The following is a 26,109-nucleotide window of genomic DNA, read 5'->3' on the forward strand; positions in this document are numbered from 1 at the left end:
GAGCTTGATTCTGACAACACCAAAATGGTAAGATTTAGTATGGCCTCTTTCAACTATACCATTTTGTGTACAATATGGAGTCTGCTGGGACCGCACCTTGGCAATAACAATATTTTAAAGTGAGTTTTTTCTCTTTATTTGTCTTTGTCTCTGTTTTCCTCTATCTTTCTCTGTCTTTCTGTTTATCTGTTATTTACGACGAACTATATAGAGATATATTTGGTCATGTCAATAATGCAACGCGTTTTTCTCCTAGTGACAACACATCTAACGCTACGATGATTCTCTAAGTTTATTAGAACTTTGACGAAGCAACGAAACATCACCGAAAGTCTTATAATTGCACCAGATTAATTTCCAACCAGTGATACAACATGTTTTGAACAATTGAACTGACATTCACACTCATGAGTCGAAGGAATTTTGAATCACTTTAGTCTTCAGTTCCTTGAATACATGTACAGTCACCCATAAAACTCCTGTCGCCTCTCCTCTTGAACTACAAACCCCGAGATGAGACTCGCAAATCAGAAACATTTACGGGTGAAATCATGCATCAGTGTTTACTACTTCGGGTTCAGGAGTCTAAATCTCGGGGTTCGTGGACTAGCAGGAGATACGACAGGACTTTTGTGAGTGACTACCGGATCAATGCTCAAGGATTCTCAACAATGAAAGGACGGTCTGGGCCATAAATGACGTTTGGGTAAATTGAGGCAGAGCATTTTACTTCTCTATCAAATAATACCAAATATATCATTCGAGTTGTACATTCCAATACACATTAAGTTAAAGTTATCTGTAATGTTTCTCCATTTGACTGTTTTCTAAAGTTGATTGATGATACTCATGTTATTTTGAATCTTTCCACAAAACATAAAGAAGTGAGTAACGTCTTAAACCTTTTGAAAATCGAAATTAACCTAAAAAAAATTTAAGTTTTACTGAATGTTTCTATCACCCAAAATTTATAAAATTTTAGATGATTTTAGGGCATATTATTTTCAGCGTTTGTCGACACACTTCCAAAAGAAATTAAGGCAGGCAATTTTAATGGTAGACAATGAATGCAATTTACTGCTTGCTTACGGTGATTTAATCCCTTACATATAAGGTCTTAACCTCATCAGTACCATGTTAATGCACTCCTGGGGTTAAAGTCATCATATTCAAGGGGTTATTAAGCTCACCGTATTCAAAGGCTAAAAATGTCATCATACTCAATGGGCTATTAAAGTCATCATACTCATGGGGTTATTAGAATCATCATACGTAAAGGGGTTATTCAAATCATCATGCTCACGGGGTTATTAAAGTCATCATACCCAAAGGGGCTAACGCCCGTATTATTAAACAACATCTTCCCTTGAAGAGGGTCGTCGTGTTTCAACCCGAGTTTTAAACTAAATGAGTCCTGAGGGACACCGCAATACAGGGTGGTGTGGCGGTAAAATTAACTAATTCCAATAAAATTAATTTATAATATTGGAATTAGTCAATTTTACCGCCACACCACCCCGTCAAGTACTGTACTGCGGTGTCCCTCAGGACTCATTTAAAACTCGGGTTGAAACACGACGACCCTTCAAGGGAAGAGTTGATTAATAATACAGGCGTAAGAATTTTTCCGGAACGATATCTGTAAGCTTCGTAATGTGAACTGCCCATGTGATTCGTTCGAGGAGATTCTCTATAGTTGGTTCAGAGTGAAAAACGACTCCACAACTTATTTCAATCAAAAACTATAATGAAAAATATCAGTCTTTGATTCTACTCTGTATTAATTAATTTAATAAACAATCTCAAGATAAAGGATGATAGTAAATAGTAGATAATCGAAGGAAATAGTTAATGGTTTTTATAAAGGAAGAGTAAAGAGACTTAGCCAGTACCTGGTAAACAGATCGCATTGAAAGTGATCTCCGTCCTGATCAATGCAAATGCTGTTTAGCAATTAAAGAAATAACACACTTTAAAATATATATTTTTAGGCGTCAACTTGTCACTCTGTAATGAATTAATTTTTTTCACACAATTTCAGAAGTTGGTGATAGTGTCCCTGGGCATGACTCTCCTGGTGGTGTCCAGTTTGGCCATGCCAGGCGGACTAGGAGGTGGCAGCAGATACGGTGGCAGCGGATACGCTGGCGGCGGCGGAGGAGGAGGCGGTGACAACACTGGATCTATCAGCTTCGTCCTTGGTAGCCGCGGTCATGGAGGCGGCTTTGGCGGCGGCGGCGGCGGCGGCGACGACGCCGGTGGTGCCGGCTTTGGTGGTGGCGGCTTTGGTGGTGGCGGAGGTACTGGAACCTCCAGTTTTAATCTTGGAGGAGGTGGTTATGGCGGTGGCGGCGGGGGTGGTGTCGGCTTTGGTGGGGGTGGAGGAGGTACTGGAACCTCCAGTTTCAACCTTGGAGGCGGAGGTCATGGTGGTGGAGGTCGTGGGGGCGGAGGTGGTGGCTACGGAGGCAGTGCAGGTACTGGAAGTGCCAGTTTTAACCTCGGGGGCGGTGGCGGCGGCGGTGGTGGCGCGTTTGGTGGTGGTGGAGGCCCTGGAAGCATCAATTTCAACTTTGGAGGCGGTGGTCATGGTGGTGGAGGTGGTGGAGGTGGTGGTGGCGGTGGAGGTGGTGGTGGCGGTGGAGGTGGTGGTAAAGGATATGGCAAATAGTTACAGAGCAACTGATCTGAAACACCTAGATCAGAGGCGGGAGTTCCTTTACCGTCTAAAGGTCGTCCTTTCCTGCCGTGGCCGTCTCAGGATTCACGCAGAGCTGAGGGCAAATTTTCACTACTACTTTAAGTTAAAACTTTCAAAATAATGTTTTTATTTGTAATGTGAAGGAAGAAAATATATTGTACTACAAAGAAATACATTTGATTAATTAATTTTCGTATAATAAGTTTTTTCTTACCTTATAATTATTAATGAAGAATATTCATGTATGAACATTCACGGTATAAGAACCTTATAATATAAAGGGTGTTCCTTAAATACCTTTCATAAATCAGGGGCGAATTCCTGAGATATAAATAAAGATAAATGACTATGGGACCAAATTGTCAATTCTCAATAGTTTCAGAGTTACAGCACATGACAGGTGCCACCTCGGTCACCTGACAAATCCCCTTGATTTCTACCGGTGGGGGTCACGTAAAAAGTAAGGTCCCAAACCGCGAGGAATTGTGATGCCGTGTGCAGGACAGTGTGACAATCATTCTCAACGCCCCTGGGGTCTTTGAACGTGTGCGACACTCATTTGTGCGATTTGGTCATTTAGTCATTTATCTTTATTTATTTCTCAGGAATACACCCCTCATCTATGAAAGGTATTTTCGGAACACCATGTATATGTTACAGTTAAACCGTGGAATCAGGCATGTTACTAAATAGCTGATTTTTTTCATCAAATAGCGAAATGGATGTTTTACGCGGGTCTGGTTAGGTTAGGTCCTAACGTAACGTAACGTAACTTAACGTAACGTAACGTAACGTACGTAACGTAACGTAACGTAACCTAACCTAACATAACATAATGTAATGTTGTGTTACGTCATATTATGTTAGTTAGGTTAGATTAGACTAGGTGAAACATTCATTTCATTATTTGACTAAAAAAAATCAGTCATCTCGCAAAATGTGTTATTACACGGTTTGACTGCAACTATATACTGGTATAAATATTATTATTAGTAATATCCATCAAATCTTGATTAGCACATTTAAAGATCATTCTTCACTTATTTCTTAATACATTACATCTTAAACAATGAAGTAAGACATTAACCACAGAGGTCAATGACATCCACAAATGGCTTTTGTTTAAAACGTAATCGTCCACCGATTGACAGATAACGCGCTGGAACCTAAGTAGCTAACGTAGTGAGCGTGTTGCTCTACAGTATGTCGTACCGGTGTATAGACTTTGTTCACCAGCCATTCACAGTACTTTACTTATTGGTCATTTAGAAATTCTACTTACTGATCATTTAGAGAGCTCGCCTTATTGGTCAGTGAGATAGCTTGCCTTATTGGTCAATCAGGGAGCTTGTCTTATTGGTTAGTCAGCGAGCTTGCCTCATTGGTCAGTCAGGGAGCTTGTCTTATTGGTCAGTTAGAGAGATCGCCTTATTGGTACGATACGATACGAAGTCTTTAGTTAAGAGGTGAAAGAAGATTATTAGGGGTTGAAGGAAAAGTGGTGAAACTGAAGTACAGTAGGAGTAGAAAGAATCTGGGCTCAACCAGATCGCTTCATCTTTCTTATTGGTGTTTTGTCTTTGTTCTGCTCCCTTGGGTCGTCAGACCTTTGTATTAATATTGGTTTATTTATATAATGCTGCTTATTATTATTATTTTTATTATTGTTGGAGTTAGTGAGCCCGCCCAGGTCCTTGTGTAACTGGGAGGGTAGTCACATTTTTTTTTTTGAGGTGTTAGTTAAGTGTTAGTTGTGTTAGTCTAAGGGTACACTGTATGGAGAGGCCTGCCAGGTTCTTAGTGGAGCTGGTTGGTCACTCTCATCTTTATTCCTCTAGTAATGTTTTATGTAGAAATGTGTATATTGAGGCAGGAGGTGGTTCAATTACTTCTTCCTGGCTGATATAGCTGGGAGGGTAATCACATTATTATTATTATTATTATTAATATATATATATATATATATATATATATATATATATATATATATATATATATATATATATATATATATATATATATATATATATATATATATATATATATATATATATATATTATATTTTTTTTTTTTTTTATGGAGTTAGTGAGCCCGCCCAGGTCCTTGTGTAGCTGGGAGGGTAGTCACATTTTTTTTTTTTTACTAAGATGTTAGTTCAATGTTAAATGTTAAATGTTAAATGTTAAATGTTAAATGTTAAATATTAGTTATGTTAGTCTAAAGGTACACTGTATGGAGAGGCCTGCCAGGTTCTTGTGGAGCTGGTAGGTCACTCTCATCTTTTATTCTCTCTATTAATGTTTTATATGTATATTGGGGCAGGAGATGGTTCAATTACTTTCTTCCTGGCTGATTTAAACCAACTGTGTTCTTGGAATTCTTCGTTGTCTATATTATTTATCCAGTTTTGATATGTTTCTGTGTTAAGTTCAGTCACTTTTTTCCAAATATTTACAGCTTTGTTGTGTATATTTACATTGATTGCTAAGAGGTTTGCTCTTTTGTGTAGCTGTTCATTATTGATGTGGTCTGCATATTTTATGTTATATATAAATCTGAGGGCTATATTTTGTACTGTTTGTAACCTTTTAATGCACGTTTTGCTAAGGGTGTTCAATGGGATGGGTGGGTAGTCCATAATTGATTTGACAAGGGCAATATAAATCTTTCTTTTGTTATTAATGCTAAGGTTCTTAAAGCGTTTTATTTTTGATAATCTTATTCTTGCCTGTCGTTCTTTATCTTTTAAGTATGTTATATATCCTCTTTTTGTTAGTTTTAATCCAAGCATCCTGCCTTCAGTGTCGTATGGGTATAGTTCCTGGTCGACTATTACTGGACTTGTTTTAATCTTGGCTATTGGTATTATCTTGAATTTGTTCTTATTTGTCCTGATTTTCCATTTTTTCTCAAAATCATTTATGTTTTTTATCGCTCTTACCGTGTAGAGTGCCATAAATTGGGTTGATTTTCCTGGGTATGATACTATTTGAGTAATATCATCAGCAAACATTACATATTCGCTAAAGGGGGTAGGTTGAGGTGTGTCTGAAGTATAAATTGTATATAGTGTTGGAGAAAGGCATCCTCCTTGAGGTACTCCACTCTCAAGATTAAACATAGTTCCCATAAAGTTTCCAATTTGAATTTGTGCTCTCCTATCATCTAAATAGTTACACAATATTCTTAGCAAGTATTCGTTAAGTCCCAGTTTTAATATTTTATATTTCAAGCCTAAATGCCAAACTTTATCAAAAGCCTTAGAAACATCCCTTAAAATTATATTGATCTGGTTACCCTTGCTTTTTTCTATTGCAATTATTTCCGTTATTGTAGCTATTGCAGTTAGGGTATTTCTATTGGGCATAAATCCATGTTGTCTGTTGTTAGTTTTCCCATGTTGTGTTAAAAAGGCTATAAGTCTTGAATTTAATATTTTTTCCAATAGTTTCCCGGTAATTTCTAATAAAGATATTGGCCTGTAGTTTAATATTTCCTTATTGTCCTTACCCTCCTGAGGAATAAATATCATTTTAGCATATTTTAGTTTGTCTGGAAAGTAACCAGTTATTAAGCATGCGTTATAAATGTTTAATAGTGTATTTAAAATGTTTTCAGGTAGATTCATGATCATATTTCGTGTAATACCTGTGAGCCCAGGGGCTTTTTCCTTAAATTTCCTCAGACAGTGCATCATTTCTCCCATGGTTATTATTTGATTATTAGGTAATAAGTTATAGTCTATATATTGCCTATGAGCTTGTCTTATTGGTAGAAAGTATGCGTTATTGGTCAGTCAGAGAGATTGTGTTATTGGTCAGTGCGAGACCTTCATTAAGCCAGTTACTGAAAGATGCTTTACTAGCCTGACCACGGCAACCCTCCACGCACGAGCTGGAGTGAATAGAATGGCAATGAATGACAGACGACCTGGCGTTCCTGTCGGGGGTGTGCGTGTCTGACAGAGAGACAGGTTACGTGACAGTCTTCCCGGCCTCGGGGAGTGATGGCAAGGGGTGACGTAACCGAGTTTTGGTTAAGCTCCATTAATCGGTTGGATGATAAGGACGTGCGTCATCCGAACTTATTGATGTAAATTGGTTTTTAGAAGATATTATTTGGGGAAATATTTTGTTATGAATTAGGGGAATATTTTGTTATGATTTATGGGGAATCTTTTTTTTTATAATTTTGGAGGAATATTTTTTTATAATTTGAGGGAATAATTTGTTATGATTTAGGTTAATATTTCGTTATGATTTGTGGGAATAAGTTCTTAACAGGGTTTAAGTCACTGTTATGAATGCACTTGTAAACGTATTATTGGAAGGATTTTGTTAATATTTGTTATCATAATGCACTTATGTGATTCAACAACTAAGGTCTCTAAGCACGACCACTCAGTTTACAAGAAAATTGGGGTGAACATAACATTTATTTTGTTATCACATATTTTTTTCTTCTTCAGTTTAGGTGACTTTTTTCTTTGTCGCTCATTTCTCGACACTGAATATCATAGACTTGATGATTGTGTCACTACCTGTTGACTGTGTCTCTATCTGTTGACTGTAACCTCTACCTGTTGACTGCACCTCTACCTGTTGACTGCACCTCTACCTGTTGACTGTACCTCTACCTGTTGACTGTGTCTCTATCTGTTGACTGTACCTCTACCTGTTGACTGTGCCTCTACCTGTTGATTGTGCCTCTACCTGTTGACTGTGTCTCTACCTATTGATTGTGCCTCTACCTGTTGACTGTGTCTCCACCTGTTGACTGTGTCTCTACCTGTTGACTGTGCCTCTACCTGTTGACTGTGTCTCTACCTGTGTGACTACTGTGTGTTCTACCTGTTGACTGTGCCTCTACCTACCTCTACCTGTGTCTGTCTCTACCCGTTGACTGTGTCTCTGACCTGTTGACTGTGCCCTCTACCTGTTGACTGCACCTCTACCTGTTGACTGTGCTCTACCTATGCCTCTACCTGTTGACACCTGATTGTGCCTCTACCTGTTGACTGTGTCTCTACCTGTTGACTGTGTCTCTACCTGTTGACTGTACCTCTACCTGTTGACTGTGCCTCTACCTGTTGACTGTGTCTCTACCTGTTGATTGTGCCTCTACCTGCTGACTGTGCCTCTACCTGTTGATTGTGCCTCTACCTGTTGACTGTGTCTCTACCTATTGATTGTGCCTCTACCTGTTGACTGTGTCTCTACCTGTTGACTGTGTCTCTACCTGTTGACTGTGTCACTACCTGTTGACTGTGTCTCTACCTGTTGACTGTACCGCTACCTGCTGACTGTGCCTCTACCTGTTGATTGTGCCTCTACCTGTTGACTGTGTCTCTGCCTATTGATTGTGCCCCTACCTGTTGACTGTGTCTCCGCCTGTTGACTGTGTCTCTACCTGTTGACTGTACCTCTACCTGTTGACTGTGTCTCTACCTGTTGACTGTACCTCTACCTGTTGACTGTGCCTCTACCTGTTGACTGTACCTCAAACTGTTGACAGTACATCTACCTGGTAACTGTGGATTCTACCTGTTAACTGCGCCATGACCAATCAATAATTCAAGTTTTACCAAACCAACATATATTTTTTGTTTAGTTATTAAGCATGAAGTAGAAGAGAAAATTTAAGCAATTTCGTGATTGCATGTGTCGATTATTTATCTGTATGTTTATATTAATAGTTTAACCCCTTCCTGAAGATCCATTTACGTATGTATGTTTATATTTCCTGATATTAATAAATATAAATGATCTGTAACTGTGAAATATTATTCAGGAATTTTTTTTTACTAATAAACGAAAACAATCCTATATTCAAGTTTCCTTAGATTACATACTTACTGTAGTTGATTAAAGATCAATGGAGAACAGAACCTTCGGTTGTTCCTTATCATATTTACATATCTAAAAAAAACCCAGTTTATTTAACTACATCTTACTGGAATGATACATTAGGTAGTAGGTAGTAGTCAGCTGTCAAACAGGGAGGTACTACCACCTGGGAAGATATTGGAAGCATAATGTGTTGTCTAATGGGAGACCCTGCTGCCATATGGCATCACAAAATTTTTGACCAAATCCCAGGTTGCTCACCTGACTTTCTGCCTCATTAACACACAATTGCAGGGTCTCAATTGTTTCTCTCACTTTGACAACACAACATACATATATAGTAGTTACATACTCTTGATCTTTTTTTTTATTCATGGTTAATTATAATAATAATAATAATAATAATAATAATAATAATAATAATAATAATAATAATGATAATAATAGTTCGGATGACAATTATTGTAAAATGGATGGTAACAATATAGTCCTGGTTCTGCACTACACTTTAGTATATACGTCTTGGTGCCCGAAGTTTGACACTTGATTTGACTTATTTGACCATTAAGATTCAATAATAACGCATTTTGATTTTTTTTAGATAGGAGACATTCGCCCGCTAGAGGGCTAAATCTAAGATGCCCGCCATGACACATAGGAAAACATTGAGCCAACCACAACTTTGAATCTAGAATGCGTTGAATGACAAACTTGGAATCAATTTCTGCTTTCTTTAAGGTGTTTGATGCGTTAGCAATGTATATTTTACAACTCGAGGTCATTTGCACCCAAAAATCCGAGAACAAATTCTGGCTTGAATGTCATGTACACTAATACCGACACGTTCCTGGATAAGAGGGAGGAGTTTGAAACACTACTAAGAGTACACCAACCAGATATTGTAGGAGTTGTAGAACTGTTGTACAAGAACAGGAGAATCGACCCAGAGGAATGTGAGTTCAGTATTGCTGGATATGACTCATTTACGAACCTAACTCAAGAATCCTGCAGGAGGGGTGTGGTTATCTACGCTAGGCAAGACCTTAGAGCCAGCCAGGCGAGGGTACAGGGAGAGGATGTTTTGAAGAGTCCAAGTGGTGTAAAATTAAATTAAAGGGAGGGGACTTACTTATCGTCGGGTGTATCTACAGATCCCCGAACTGTGGCCCACTAAATCAAAGGAACTTAAGAACCTTAATAAACAATGCGGCGATGCTCAACCCCAGCCACCTCCTTATCATGGGGGACTTTAACTATGGCGACATCGACTGGAGAAACGAGTCAACCCCGAATGACTTGAATAATCCTGCTACTCTTTTTGTAGAAACTCTGAGAGATAATTTTCTGTTCCAACATGTGAGAGACCCGACACATTACAGAGGGGAACAAACACCCAAGCCACTTGACCTCATCATAACAAACGAGGAGGGTATGGTGGCCAAACTGGAACACCTTGCCCCAGTTGGCACCAGTCACCATACAGTGTTGTCATTCAGATTTAACTGTTACCTAGTTCAAGATAAGGCCAGGCCAAGGTGCAAATATTACAAGGGAAATTACAATGGGATGAGGGAAGAGATGAGGGGTATCAACTGGCCTGACTTATTAAGGTACAAGAACGCAGACACTACGCTGAATATCATAACTAGTAAAATGACCCATTTGATCGATAAATATATACCCAAGACCAAACCCAGTGCTTCTAGGAATACGAGGGGATCCCTACACATGAACCATGCGGCGGTCGACAAAATTAAGAAGAAAACCCAGAAATTCAAGACGTGGGTTGGGTCAAACGATGAGCAAGACAGGAGGATGTATGCAAGAGCCAGAAACCAAGCAAAGATAGAGTGTAGGAGGGCTGAAAAGGAGTTCCAAAGGCTGGTTGCACGCGAGGTCAAGTCAAACCCAAAGGCGTTTTACCGCTATGCAAAGTCGAAATTGAAAACGCGAGTAGGAGTATCAGACCTGAGGCTTGAAGATGGTAGTTACGCAGATTCTGACCAGGATAAAGCTGAGGCATTGAACAGCTTCTTTTCCTCAGTGTTCACAAGAGAGGATGCAACTAACCTTCCTGCGTTTGAGGACAGACGGTTCGACACAGCACTGACCCACATTGTGTTCACAGAAGAGGGTATTAGAAATAAACTGTCCAGGCTAAAGGTCCATAAGAGTCCTGGACCTGACATGGTGCATCCTAGAGTGCTAAGGGAGCTGTGCAACGAGCTTGCAGAGCCCCTGAAGATTCTGTTTTGTAAATGCCTGGATGAACAAATGGTCCCCAGTGAATGGAAAGTGGCTTATGTGAGTCCTATCTTCAAGAAGGGCGATAGGCACTCCACGAACAACTATAGACCGGTGAGCCTGACCAGCATAATATGTAAAGTACTTGAGAGTATTATCAGAGATGCAGCGATGGAACATCTACTACGAAACAACCTTGTAAAAGATTGCCAACACGGTTTTATGCCGGGGCGCTCTTGCTTGACACAATTGCTCAAGGTATTGGATATTTGGACCCATATTCTAGAACGGGGTGGTAATATCGACAATATTTACCTAGATTTTGCCAAGGCTTTCGACAGTGTACCCCACGAAAGGCTGAAAATCAAACTGGAAGGGTACGGAATTCGGGGAAATGTCCTAGCGTGGATAGAAGACTTTCTACATGACCGCAAGCAATGTGTGGTGATTAATGGCACGAAATCGTCATCTGTACCTGTAACAAGTGGGGTACCGCAGGGTAGTGTATTGGGCCCGCTGTTGTTTGTTTGTTTCATAAATGATATGCCTGACGTTGTACACTCCTCCATACAAATGTTTGCCGATGACGCCAAGTTATTTCGGGAAATTAAGAACCAAGCGGACTGTGAAGAGCTGCAGAAGGACCTCTGTGGGCTCCAGGAATGGTCGAAGGAATGGCTGCTGAGATTCAATGTCACGAAGTGTAAGAGGATGCACCTGGGGCGTACCAACGGTAAGGAGGCGTACCATATGTCCCAACGGGATGAAGAAAATGTACTAGTTGAGACTGTGTGTGAGAAGGACCTAGGTGTGTATGTTGACAATGAGCTGAAGTTCTCGGGCCATTGTGAGAAGAAGGTAAATCAGGCAAATAAATTATTGGGTCTTATAAGAAGGTCGTTCAGATATCTAGACGGTCCGTCCCTCGTGACGATCTTCAGGAGTGAAGTGCTTCCCCATCTGGAGTACTGTCACCCCATCTGGTCCCCGAGATATGCTAGGGACTGTCAGTTGGTTGAAAATGTTCAAAGGAGGGCCACCAAACTGGTGCCTGCACTTCGGCATCTCAGCTACCCTGAGAGATTGGAGCGCCTGAACTTGCCTAGCTTATACTACAGACGGGCAAGGGGGGACCTAGTTGAGGTTTATAAGCATCTCAGGGGGCACTACTCAGTTGAGTGTCCTTACTTGGAGCTGGCGGACGCTCGCCCCACAAGGGGTCACAGCTCAAGATTGAAGAAGCCGCAAGTCCGGAAAACCGTGAGGGCAAACTTTTTCGGAGTGAGGGTTGTAAACTCTTGGAACAATCTACCAGAAAGTGTTGTGACGGCACCGAGTGTGAGCTCTTTCAAGAGAAGACTTGACCAACACTGGAGCGGGTTCAGGTACATTCAGGAGCCGGTGCATGCCCAGTATTTGCCAACAGTGCGTGACAGAGACGTGACCGATCGCCCGGGCGGCTAGCGAGCCGACCTTTTGGTGAAGAATATAAAGGAAAAGAGTCGTGACCGATCGCCCAAGCGGCTAACAAGCCGATCAGTGGCGAAGAGGATAAAAGTAAAAGTAAAAGATATGGCTACAAGATCTGAAAGGTCTAGTAGAGTCCCAATAAAATACAGAGACTACTGCTCCAACAACATGTTCCTTTTTTAAAACAACTTAATAAATGCCTCCGACATCCATAACGTGAACTGCTGCAACTTCTCTTGCATCTTCAATGATGCTTTGATAAATGCTTCCCCTCAAGACTAAGTCAGTGAAAACTGTATCCATTTCCAAACCCTACATCACAAGCGAAATCAAGGCAATGATGAAAGAAAAACACAAACTTATAGAAGTATCTGAAATAGAGTAACTCAAGCAGTTAGAAATGCCAGACGTAGCTATTATACAAATAAGCTCCAGTCAGCATCAGGCGATAGTAAGAAAACCTGGAATGTCATAAATTCTATTCAGAACAGGAACTCTTAGCCCCCCCCCCGCCACTCAGCTTTTATGATAAATGATTCAGTTGTGACAGAACCCTCCCTCATTAACAACTAATTAAATTACTATTTTATTAATGTTGGCAAAAATCTTGCAGAGAGCATCCCTGATCACCCTGAGGAATTTAGAGCCTACCTGCAAAAAACAAAAAAACAGCAAAATGACTGTTCTTTTCCCCTGTCACAGCATATGAATTATTGATCATCATAAGAATGTCCAAAGATGCAGCAGCAGGCGAAGACAATATACCAATGAGCATCAATAAGAAAGTAGCCCACTTATCACTATCTTATTACTACCTCCTACACTAGTGGTGTCTTTCCGGATAAACTGAAAATTGCTAAAGTTCACCCGGCATATAAAAAATTTGGGTACAAAGGTCTTTTCAAGATTTACCGCCCCATATCAGTCCTCCCAGCCTTAATTAAGATACTGGAGAAGCTAGCATGCAGTAGACTAAATTCCTTCTGAAATGTCAATAACATCCTTTTAGACTCTCAGTTTGGATTTAGAGCTAGAAAGTCGACTGAGAGTGCTCTGCTATCCTTTACTAATGACATCTTAAATTCCTTTGATGACAGTCAGTTCGCTCTCGGTATATTCTTGGACCTCTCTCAAGCCTTTGATACTGTTGATCATACCATCCTCCTGTCAAAGCTTGAACATTACGGCGTTAGGGGCCTGTCCCACAATTGGTTTACCTCATATCTGTCCAACAGGATGCAAGTATGTCTGCTATAATAATCATCAATCTGACTCCGCACCAATTTTGTATGGCAGCCCTCAAGGTTCCATTCTCGGTCCAGTACTGTTTTTGTTGTACATAAACGATATAGTCCACGCCAGCACACTCATAAAATACAACTTATTTGCAGACGATAGTAATCTCTATGCCAGCAACTCAGACCTCCATTCCTTGATGAGAACTATGAACACTGAATTGACTAAAGTCAGCGCCTGGGTGATACGTAATAAACTGACCTTAAAAGTCGAAAAAACCCGCTACACGATCTTTCGCAGAAGGAAAAACTTACCCCTACATTTGGACCCCCTGTACCTTGGTAATACAGTCCTCACACGCGAAAAAATAATAAATTCCTTGGGGCTATTGTTGATGAGAAACTTAATTGGAGAAACCACATACAAGCCAGTCACAAAAAGGTCAATAAACAGTGCGGTATCATGTATCACACTCAACAGTCATTCACTCTTACAGCAATTAAAGAAATCAATTATGATCTTGTTTTCCAACAACTGATACACTGTTACACATTTAAGGGGGCCACTGGCTCTTCAAAAACACAATCCCTGGTTACTGCACAAAAGAGAAAATGTGAAAATGTTAAAATTCGAGGATATTAACACCTACTGTTGTGCCCTATTTGTTTAAAAATCTGTCGATCACGTGCTTGACAACAATTATTTCCAGTTCCGGAATCATCAGAGATACAACTTAAGACACCCAGAGCTACTAAGACCACCCCCCATGCCCCCCTCTCAGTCCCAGACTTCCACAAAATATCAGGTGTGAAGGTGTGGAACAACTTACCCCCACCCATCCGAGCATAGACTGAACTCTCTTCCTTTAAATTTTCTCTTTAAAAATATCTGTTGTCTAAGTATTAATATTTTTTGTAATACCTACTTTATATACCTGCTTTTATTTTACCACCAAAACCGTTGTATCAGAAATTAGCTTGTAGATATATAGATATTACCATTGCAATAAATATATTTACCAATTAGACATAATCCTGACAGCTTTGTCATCTTGTTCCACCTTAATACAACCCACGTGTACTGCTTCTCTCCATTATCATATTTACGTTTTTTTTCAATTCCACTGTAAATTATGTATATACTTATATTATAGATGTACAAAAAAATAAATAGAATAAAAATAAATAAATATCGAAATGATTACCGCGGTAACATTCTGATATGTTGTTATTACTACCATGATAGGTGTACTCTTCCAGATGATACTAAATGCTACATAACACCGCCTTGAGATAAATGTACAGCATATATCAGGTGCCCCTCATACACCATCTGTGGGGGAATTACTACATCATCAGGCCCCCTCATAACACCACCTGTCAGGGAATTACTACACCATGTCACGCCCCTCATAACACCACCTGTGAGGGAACTACTACTCCACGTGATGACCCTCATAACGCCATCTGTGAAGGAGTTACTACACTACGTGCCTGCTGTTCAACACCTCAGTGCACATGACCTACGTGACCTCCACTGTAAACATTAATCTGTATGTCCACTGTATGTTCCTTTACCTTTCTCTAATGAAGGCTTTTGTTAAACCACCAATGTCAATGTATGTAATAAGTCAATGATGTCCAATGTATATTTTCAGTCTTAGGGTTGCAGAACTTTATCAGAACTTTTTCAATAAACCGTTAATTATAATTATTATTATTATTTAGAAGAGAGCTCGGGCTCTCAACTGGCTCAGCCATGTTAATATTATGATTTTTAATCGACTCTGTATCTTTGTTCTTCTGGATAAATAAACTGTTTAAATATCAATATTAATATCAATTCGCTGAACATCAACATAATCAAAATAATGAAATGATCATAACTTGGAAACTAGATAGGGTACAGTGGCAAACTTGGTACCAATTCAGACTGAGGGTCTTTCTTTGACTGGTTGGGGGATGTTCGACATGTTGAAAGAACTGCTTCATTGTGATGGGAGGTACAATGGGAAAATGAAATATCTTCCCAGCTTTGGTCGAAGTATAATGAAACCTGACCATTCAACACAGTGAATGGTGTCACTGGGGACCCCTATTTAAGGTTTCAAAATCCCGGGAAGATATTTCATGCTCGCACAGTACATACATCAGTGGGGGTGGCATGTAAGACTCCTTCATCAATATAAGGTTTTTAAAAAGTGCACATTTAGTGTGTGTAGTCTGGTGGCCACGACGTTTGAGCATTGCGAGGAATTATGACTGAGGTGGTGGATACGCTGGCCTGGAGACCATTCTGGAAATCAAATGACAAGGCATATCCCTTTGTTTCATATTTGGTAGAATCAAAAGGTGTTCTGATGGGAAAGCAACACAGCGACTCGCATGCTAACACGTTCGCCGAGGTTCTGATGTCTCAGAGTTTTCTAAGAGTTGTGCCGTTTCTGGAAGTTTTTCAGATGATCATGAATCACATGAAAAATATCACTGCGGCAGACCGTAAGACCAACTAAGTACTGCACGTACAGTACCTGTTGTCGACTCTGGCAAGTGTATATTCCGAGAATTTGATGTCATCAACTACATCCGATATAGGTGATAGTATTTCAAGAGAATCAAAGTACTTGATGAGGAGAATGAAAGGTGTGGCAGCTTTAGTGCCACGGAACAGTCAATCCAGACGCCTAACTCAGAGATAGTTGAAAAATGGCAATTACTCTTGGCATATCCAATTAGTTTAGTTCTCTCACAAATGACCAGCTCATGGACCATATTGAGACAGCAATGCACCATAAACTGAGGAGAAGAAAAGGGAAGCTACAGTATATGATTGCAATACTAATCAGCTACTTGATTATGTGCAAACTTGCGATAATTATCTGTTCCTCATTTTTATACCGGTGTCACCAAGCATACCATCAATGATGCGACAATTACTGTATATCAGTTACTTAGAGTCAGGTAAAATGGTAAGAAGGAGTACCAAAACTTTTTATTCCAGGACCAAGAAGTTTAGCGTTACCAAACAGAACCTTCCGTGATTCGATACCATCAGTGTCCTTGATAAAAATCTCTCAGCCCCTGGCCCATCGAGACCACCATCTCTACCAAAGATGTTGTTTCTGCTCAGCGTGACATTGGAATCACAAAGAAGCGTGGAATGTTCCTCAATGACATTTTCATCAATGGTCGTCTCCCCAACAGCCTCTTGTTTGATGGCAATTTACCCAGAAACCCCGAAAAAAAAGCTTCCTGATATCAGAGTTAGAGAATTATCTCCATAAGAGAGACTAAGCATTCCAGAGGAATTCACTAGATTTTATGTCAAAAATTCTTCAAAGCCCAGATTTACTCTCACTAATTTTGGTGAGGCCATAAAATCTGTGCTATCTGCTGCACGTGGTGATTGTCCAGTGGAAGAAACTCACATCATCTTTGATAGCTGCAACGAGCTGTCGATAAAAAAAAAAGTGCGAGTGTAGTCATCGGGCTGGCACAAGTTGAACCCGTGTTGGACGAAATTATCCCATTACCTTAATACATTGAGAAATTCTGGACCTCGTCTTACAACAAATTAAACCTGAAGCTTCTTGAAATTGATATTGTCATATTTGATGTCAAGGATACCGCATTGGTACTGAGTGGCCTACTCATAAGCGATTAGGCCCTTCCATTACGCCTCCAAGAGCAGTCTGGAGTCCATACTGTCGACCTGGCAGAACTCAGCGACTGGTTAGAGGAAATGGATATTCACATCCTTCCACACACTAAATGGACTATTGAGAGGCGGTTACAGCGTTATCGTAGTAGTATCAATCGATCCTGATACTGTAGTGTCAATTTTCTGCTGCGCTATGCTCATTACTTTATGAACATGGGTGGGTGAAAAGCGACAGGTTATACCTTTACACATCCTGTCTGAGAATTAGGTGTCGCACTCTGCCAAGTGCTTGTTAAAAGCACATGTTTCAACCAGTGGTGAAGCGCTTAATAAGATATGTATGAAGGATGGTGCCATGGTAGGCAACCTCTGGTTTATTTAGACTACCTTGAGTCATCCGACCCCAGCTTGCACGATATCCAGATGGTAGAGCTTTACCTTGTTCAAAACATGGTTAGGCTCAAGGTCCAAACCACTGGTCTCGACGTTTGAGGAGTTGTGAATTGAGTTTCATACTCGAAGTTTCGCTGTCAAAGTGCCTTCTTCGTTAAATGTGATCTGAGGGCATTTTAGGCCATACTTTGTGATACATGGTGCGGTCACCTGAAATTTGGATGAGATAATAAGGAGGGTTCTCTGATGCCTTCTAAGTGCCTGAAACTATTACCCGCGTAACTTCTGAGAACATGCAAATGCAGTGGTAAGTGTGACACCAAGTGCTGTGACTGCAAGTCTGATGGCGCCCAATGTGTAATTTTTGCTAAAAGAAGCAAAACCACTTCTAAGGCAGTTAACCTTTTACTACTTCATAACTTTCCTTGTTAGTATGAAGTCTGAGTGAATCGAGCACTACTAGAATTTGTACACCGCCGGGATACCAGAGCATCGTGTCCACGACGGCAGTTCTTGCATTTGGCCCTTAGCACTAAAGGAAAACCAATTTACTTGAAAGTTAGACTGGAGATTAGTTAAAATTATTAAGAATATTAGATATATAATTATCATGACTACTTTATATTATCCAAAGGCCGAAGTATTCTAAGATATAAAACTATTCAAACCTATATCTTAAGAGTTAAGTTTTCTTTATGTATGTACGAGCGAAAATTTGTGTCTCTCTGTTCCAAGATATATTCCAAACTACTCAATATATGATAATCATTTACACACAATTATGAAAAAAAAGGTTAGCTGTAATAATGCATTAATAATTCACGATATCAATAAAAGGAAATCTTACGAAGTTAAAATACATCATAAACTGCAACCAATATAGACACTGGCAGAATAATCACACACTACTAAATTCGCAATAATACAAAACAACAAACCTGAGGTAACCAGATGGAACCAGAATGGGACTTGGGCTTCGACAACTCTTCTATCACCCCCTGACCCACCCTGGTGTGGCCAGTGATCCTCAAGAACCACATATCGGATTAATTAAATGGACACTATTAAAATCATTCTGCACAAGAGTATTAATAGCTACCAGAGGACTGTGAACGGGGAATAAGTAGACACTATCAAAGTATAGATAGTACTAATAACTTTATTAGTTATAACAAGACTAAAATCTCTTGGGCATAAAAGATCATTTAAGTTGTAAACGTATTTTGCCATTTTAAAACACAACTTGACCTCGCTTAAGTATTTTTCACTACTTGACAGACACCAGTCTAAGAGGTTGAGTGACTGTCATACACTGAACCTTGACATATCGCATGAATGCACCTCATCTATGTCTGCTGTTGTATCATCACTCTCGTCAAGAGAAATTTATGAAGAAATAGATCTCTTAGACCAAATCTCAGTGAACGTCACTCAAGGATTCGAACCCATGGGCCATGGGTTCGAATCCTGGTGGGTTGAGATGTTGATTGTATGTAGAAGTCCGCGTGCTTTATTGGGCTAATGAAATATATATGGATCTTCGTGTTTCGAAGCCGGATTTGGTAAAACGTTACTCTGACCACCTACGTGATACGGGTAGTCCCCATTAGAGGTTCACGGCGCCATAAGCTAGTTGAACAGGGTTTGTGTGAAATATAATAGAGTTTAGGACTGCTTTTAGTATCCTGGTGGTCCAGAGGTAGCGTTCCCCGGTCACAGTCATGGGCTCGTGGGCTGTGGGTTCGAATCCTGGGGGGTTGATTGTATATATATATATATATATATATATATATATATATATATACTGTATATATATACAGTATGTATATATATATATATTTTTTTTTTATGTGTGTGTGTCTGTGTGTGTGTGTGTGTATGTATGTAATCGAGGTACTACTTCCTCCACTATGTGGAAAACACCTTTTAACCTAAGTTAAAATTTTCTGTGGCATCATCCTGAATCAGTGGTGAAATACTGTCAATCCAACATTAGGAACTAAAATGCTTTCAGGTATTGGATATATACTATATGTGTGTGTGAATGCATTTTTACATAATTTAATATTAATATGGTTCTTGGACTGATATTTGAAGATTTTTTCCTATTATTTAAATATGACTTGAAATTCTTTGTGTCTTTAACTAACTATTTACATAATAATTTCACACTCTTGTGCACGATCATAATGATAATGTAATTAACACAACACTGTAAAGTTAAAACGTAATGACCTGCAGATGAAAGGAAGAATGAAGCTCAATCATCCTATATATTCTTCAGAAAACCTCAAAAACTCTTAAAAAAAATCTTGATTGTATTGTAGATACGTATCAAGTTATCTCTTTTCTTAGCGTCTGTCATTTGTTGTGTCATGGCAATTTTTTTTATCACATAGTTTGGTCACGTCTGTGGTGGAAACTGAGATTTATATAATTCGTCAGTGTTCGTCTTTACCAATGGTTCAAAAACGTTCAGTGTGAAATGTATATATGTATAACATATTAATTACATACATTCAGAAAATACACTCGCTATGCAGTACAAGATTTTTGTCTTGTCAAAACACACACACACACACGCACCTGTAACCAGGTGACCTGAAGATGGTGGACACCTGCTGTCCCTATGGACTTGATCTCACTCTCCTTGACTGTATACATTAGCTTTGTCAATAATTACTCCTCAGTCTGTACTTACCCCTGAAGATGTGAATTACACGAAAGCGCTTGGGAACTTCGTGTTTTCTTGTTTAATATGTGGCTATCAGCATATACATGGATCACTCGCAGATTTATTTGCACATATATACAGGCATATATATATATATATATATATATATATATATATATATATATATATATATATATATATATATATATATATATATATATATATATATATATATATATATATATATATATATGCAGCCGGTCGGAAGTTACTGGACTTTAATTTCTCACTTGACATGGGGTTTATGAAAGATTATTAGATGCTTAATTAATGTGCCTGGCGACATATGGAAGCTGTTAATGTATCACTTGCCATACGTCGCCTATAGAGCAGTTGACCAGCAGACAGGTTGAGGAGCGCTACTCCCCTTGTGTACATATCTCTTATCCAGTAAATTGAACCTACAAAATTATACAGGTGTTTGTGTTCGCTCCTGTATATTGAACTTATTACCAAGAGCACGAACAATATAAATATGTATATATTACACAAACAGCAATTTCACTCTGAGTTTAAAATAATTCAGCTACTGATATATGGGAATTTTTTATCTCATGAGGGAAAGAAAGTCTCTAATCTTGTGGACTTACCCCAAGGAAAAATGAAACGAGAATATTTACACCGAGTAGATGATAATGATTATCTTACACAAAGGCAAAAACATGAGAGTGATGACAACCGGGAACGCTGACAGTAGGGTATATAAGCTCTCACCAACATATCTCTTCATACAGTTCGTGACAGAACTTGATACTGGCAACACCAATATGGTAAGACTTAGTATGGGCTCTATCAATGACTCGTATAACTGACGGCTCTTGTTACCTGACCAATGATACACGAGTCAAGTTCCCTCTACTTTAACCATACTTAACCAAATAGTATTATTATGCTCCGATGCAGACATATTGTAAAACATATAACGTTATTAGTCACTCAGCTTTACCTTTAAGTGGCAACCCTACAGTGCCTGCAGGTAACCATTAGTAGTACAGAAATGCTTACTGTCGTTGAGTGTTAACACTCACCATGAACACATTATGCATTAACATATGACTGAAGTGTGGTTTACTTGTATTAGTGCACGGAAAATAAGTTTGTCACTGTAGTGCATTTCTAAAGTTCACTAGAATTACGAAAGTAAAATGGTGATAATTTCCTAGACTCATAACATAAAAGATCTCATTGCTCTTCTCAACTGATGAATAATCCGTAACGAAAGAAATTTTAACCATTGGAGAGGATAATCATGTATAGTGAATAATGAGGAAACGCGGAAATATGTCAGTGCATCTGTTATGTGCTGTGTACAAAGGTGAGGTATATAATGAATTGAAGGAATGTGAAAAAATAGACATTGTAAGCAAAAAGACAGTCATTGTAACGCACTACATATACAGGAATACCTACTTGTTACACACACACACACACACTGACTCTCACTGACCATCACCACGACCTCATCTGCAAATTTGGTAAGAAGCTTCTACACCATCCCCGACACCGGCTCCTACTACCACCTGAGATCCCTTGTCCGAGAATTGCTGTTCGACACCACAACCGCATCCAGCCCATACGTGCACGAACTGATCGCTATAAGAACAGCCCAGTCCCAACCATTGTAAAAATTATCAACAACTTGTAATAAATCAGTGTACTCACTCCCAGTAAACACTGCTCCTTACACTGTCAATATGTTGAAATGAACTGTAGTTTGAGCCTTTCCCCATCTAGTTATTATATGTCTTATTTGTGTCACTTATGTTACTTGTATATTATTTGTAATTCGTAACCCATTCCCCAAACATGTAACTGTATATTTTCAGCCTTCTGGCTGCCAAGCTCTTTCAATAAACCGTTAATTATTATTATTATTATTATTATTATTACACACACACTACTACTACTACTACTTCTAGTAATACTAATGCAACTTTGCTGTCACTAGAAATCGAGTATGACGATCATCCACCTCTGATAAAATGATATGAGTTTTTAAGGATGTTACCTAGGTTGGTGAGTTTTGACGTGATTAAAGGGGCCGATACGGGACCGGCAGGGTAGATCAAAGATGTTGCACATGTGGGGGGCTACATCTAGTGCGGGAGAGGCGGCGGCAGCGTCTTTCCTTCGTTGGCACTTGTCTGCCTAGTTATGCAGTCGGGCTAACTCGTAAGTACAGGTCAGAGAGAAAAATCAACAACAATTCAAACGTGAATGATTTAAAAAAAAATATTCGTCTATACATGTATATATATATCAGCCGTTTGTAATTGCGTATACACCAGTAATTAATTACATATAAAAATCACTTAAACTAGTAATCAAACGGTACCCTCAATCGATGCAGGGATTAATATAACACCTGTCTTTAAAACTACTTCGGAGACTCAGTCTTCAGTTTAAGCCATTCTTCCCATTTCTGCCATTCCTGACTTCCTTCACTCATATTACACACTCATATCGATACCATATTCCCTAATATAATCCTAAATCAATATTGAAAGATGATGAAGGTGTCATTCGTCTATACAGCGTTGTTGATATTTATTGGATTGTAATTATTAATGGAGTTTTTGCAAAATTTCAGAGGTTGGTGATAGTATTCCTGGGCGTGACCCTCCTAGCGGTGTCTTGCCTAGCCATGCCAGGCTATGGTGAAGGTGGCGGCGGCCATGGAGGTGGCGGCGGACGTGAAGGTGGAGGCGGCCGTGGAGGAGGTGGCGACCGTGGAAGTGGCGGCGGTGGCTATGGTGGAGGGGGTGGTGGTGCAGCGAGAGGTGGGGGTGGTGGCAGCGGCGGCGGTGGTGGAACCGGCGGTTATAGTGGAGGTGGCTCTGGTGGCAGCGGAGGTGGCTTCGATGGAGGAAGCTTCGGTGGCGGTGGATATGGTGGAGGCGGTTTCAGTGGAGGCGGTTCCGGTGGAGGCGGGGGAGGTTTTGGCGGAGGAGGCTTCAGTGGAAGTGGTTATGGCGGAAGCGGACCCGGTGTTGGTGGTTCCGGAGGTGGCGGCTACGGTGGAGGTGGCTTTGGTGGAGGAGGCTTTGGTGGAGGTGTTAGAGGTGGCAATAGCGGAGGTGGTGGAGGTGGCTCCGGTGGCGGTGGATATCGAGGTTATGGGAAATAACTATAAAATTAATAAATTACATTAAACCAAGTACAAAATTATTTACATTACCAAACCTGTATAAAGTGCAGCTTACAATGAAGGTATTGTGATGATCTTTACTAGAGAAAATACCTCACTGCTATAAGGTGACATGTCATGATTCCTGCCTTGTCTTCTACAGACATGGACAAGGGAGGTCCAGTCTTGAAACAGTCTATGACAAAACTTGATAAAATTTACTTATCCTGAACGTCACGATAAATGGTAATCTATTGTACATATACTTGAACTGGCATCAATAATCTCATTTTTTACACTTGGTACAGTAATGATAGGATTTTTAACATATATGTTATAGAAGTCTTGGCATATGAACAATAATCATTACGTTAACAAGAATATGCTCAATGTATATTTCAATATATTGTAACAAAACCCTAAATGGCCAAACAAAACATTAATAAGATACTGGAACTCAATAAGTGTGGTGAGTGACTGTCGATAATGAAAAGATACGGATATGATATTATAATTATTATTATTATTATTATTATTATTATTATTATTATTATTATTATTATTATTATTATTATTTGTATTGTTATTATTATTATTATTATTATTATTATTATTATTATTATTATTATTAATATTGTTATTATTATTTGTATTGTTAATGTTATTATTATTATTATTATTATTATTATTATTATTATTATTATTATTATTATTATTATTATTATTATTATTATTATTATTATTGTTATTATTATTATTATTATCTTTTTTTTTATTATTAGTAAGAATTGAAATAGTAATGGATTTACTCTATTATTATTATCATTCCTTTTATTATATATGTGTTTAATACCCTAAAATTGTGGCGTTCAGAGCAATTAGAGTAATAATGAACAATATCAGACACAATGTTACTTTGTATTTCAGTAAATTAGTATTGGTATTTATTTTTATAATAGAGAAAATTCCATACTAAACGCAATATTATTAATAAGTAAATATATTATTGTTATTTAACATCTCTTTCCATTTGTTTTATAAATTACTTCTAAAATTCAATATGAATTATAAGAATGAAGAAAAATAAAAAGTAATAAAAAAGTTACCTCAGGAGGTCATGCTATAGATTATCAAGCTATTCAAACCTATACCAATAAAGATAACTCTTTCTAATACACTTTTGTGCATTTGTGTATTTTGTGTCTTTCTAGCAATACTAATAAATCTTCCAAAATCCAAACTTATTATTTGTCATTTATACTTCATTGGTACGGTTCTGCTTCAGAGAGTGTCGTTGTAGACACTACTAGAGTAAGGAAGGCCGGATAGACGCTCAAGGTATGGGAAAAATTGTAAAGACACTTGTGGCGTGGGGAAGAGTTGTAACTGTTCAGGCGTATCTCTCTTGCTGTTGCAGGCAAAGTACAAGTCAGGTTATCCTCTGCAGATTAGTCCAAGACATCGTACACTCCACTCTGCCTAAAATGCAATGTGGCTTCCGTAAAGATCACAGCACAAATGATATGATCTTTACCGTCCGTCAACTACAAGAAAAATGCCATAAACAGAACCTTGACCTATACATAGCTTTTATCGAATTATTGAAAGCTTTCGATACCATCAATAGAGAACTGCTCTGAACAGCTCTCTCTAAGCTTTGTGTCCCTCCATAATCTCTTAAATCCGTAAGAGCTTCTATTTGGACATGCAAACATGTGCACTTACAGGGGGCACCAAGTCCAAACCCCTTAGTGTTGAAGTCAGCGTCAAAGAGGGGTGCGTTCTGGCCCCCGTCATCTTCAATCTCAGTGTCACAGCAGTGATCCTCATCAATGAACGATGTTGACGGCGTTAAGATTCAATTCCGCTTAAACGGCAACCTGTTCAACCTCCGCCGCCTTCAGGCCATTAAGAAACGTCGACCTCTCACCTCTTGGACGACTGCTGACGACTGCGTGCTCGGTGCTCACTCCCAGAACTCTCCAACAAAGTCTCTCGATTGTCTCCGTAATATATCAAGACATCGGACTAAAAATTATTTGAAGAAAAGGCAGAGAAAATTTTTCAGCACAGATGCGCAGACCCACCACCTGCATATTACCTACCTCGGTAGCATTCTTACTCCCATGCAAAACATCGACGAAGAGATCCAGGTTCGGATCCATCTTGCAGGTGCCTCCTATGGTCGTCTGCGCACCAGAGGGCTCAGCAGTAACAGTCTCAATGTTACAACCGAGCTTTTTGTTTACCAAGCATTTCTGGCGAAGCAACACAGTTGCAATGGACGTAACACGTCATTCGCATGCCAGAGCACCGACCACCAGATCCTCTGTGGGCACCTGCTCGAGGCAAGCCCCAACTAGGAGGATAATGTAAAAGGTTGATAGACCAGCTCAGAATGGTGCTATAATAATTTATATTCCTCCAAAGAATCTTAAACTATTGCATCCAACCGTAGTCTATGAAGCTCCACCTGTACCGGAGTCGTCAAACATCTCGAGAACAAGCATGATAGGGACTGGTGTGCATGTATGGAAAGGAGACACAATCGCACGCCAAGAGACCACCCACCTAACCCGGTGCTGTCCTGCCCAATGTGTGATAGACTCTGCGGGTCAAGGATTGGACTCCACGGCGACATCCAGTGGCACCGTCAACAACATCCCTAATTCACCACTCATCATCATCATCATCATC

The 26,109-nt window shown here is 39.3% G+C and overlaps 1 protein-coding gene across 1 annotated transcript; it reads left to right on the forward strand.

The window, feature by feature from the left end:
- Positions 1-23,412, forward strand: LOC121862635 (glycine-rich cell wall structural protein-like). Its single transcript, XM_042360953.1, has 6 exons — positions 1-27; positions 2,042-2,477; positions 15,841-15,996; positions 17,120-17,229; positions 21,020-21,055; positions 22,876-23,412. The coding sequence occupies exons 1-6, from the start codon at positions 25-27 to the stop codon at positions 23,410-23,412; spliced, it is 1,278 nt and encodes a 425-aa protein (XP_042216887.1). The 5' UTR covers positions 1-24.
- The last annotated feature ends 2,697 nt before the right edge of the window (positions 23,413-26,109 follow it).

The sequence above is a fragment of the Homarus americanus genome, unplaced genomic scaffold, assembly GCF_018991925.1.
Source record: "Homarus americanus isolate GMGI-L3 unplaced genomic scaffold, GMGI_Hamer_2.0 scaffold31037, whole genome shotgun sequence".
Lineage (NCBI taxonomy): Eukaryota > Metazoa > Arthropoda > Malacostraca > Decapoda > Nephropidae > Homarus > Homarus americanus.

Bases quoted from the DNA above. Each gene is read 5' to 3' on its own strand.
- LOC121862635 (XM_042360953.1), top strand. The intron at 2,478-15,840 runs GTACTGGAAGTG...CATATTTGGTAG, and splicing joins TGGCTACGGAGGCAGTGCAG to AATCAAAAGGTGTTCTGATG. The intron at 17,230-21,019 runs GTTAGAGGAAAT...CTCTTCATACAG, and splicing joins CTGGCAGAACTCAGCGACTG to TTCGTGACAGAACTTGATAC.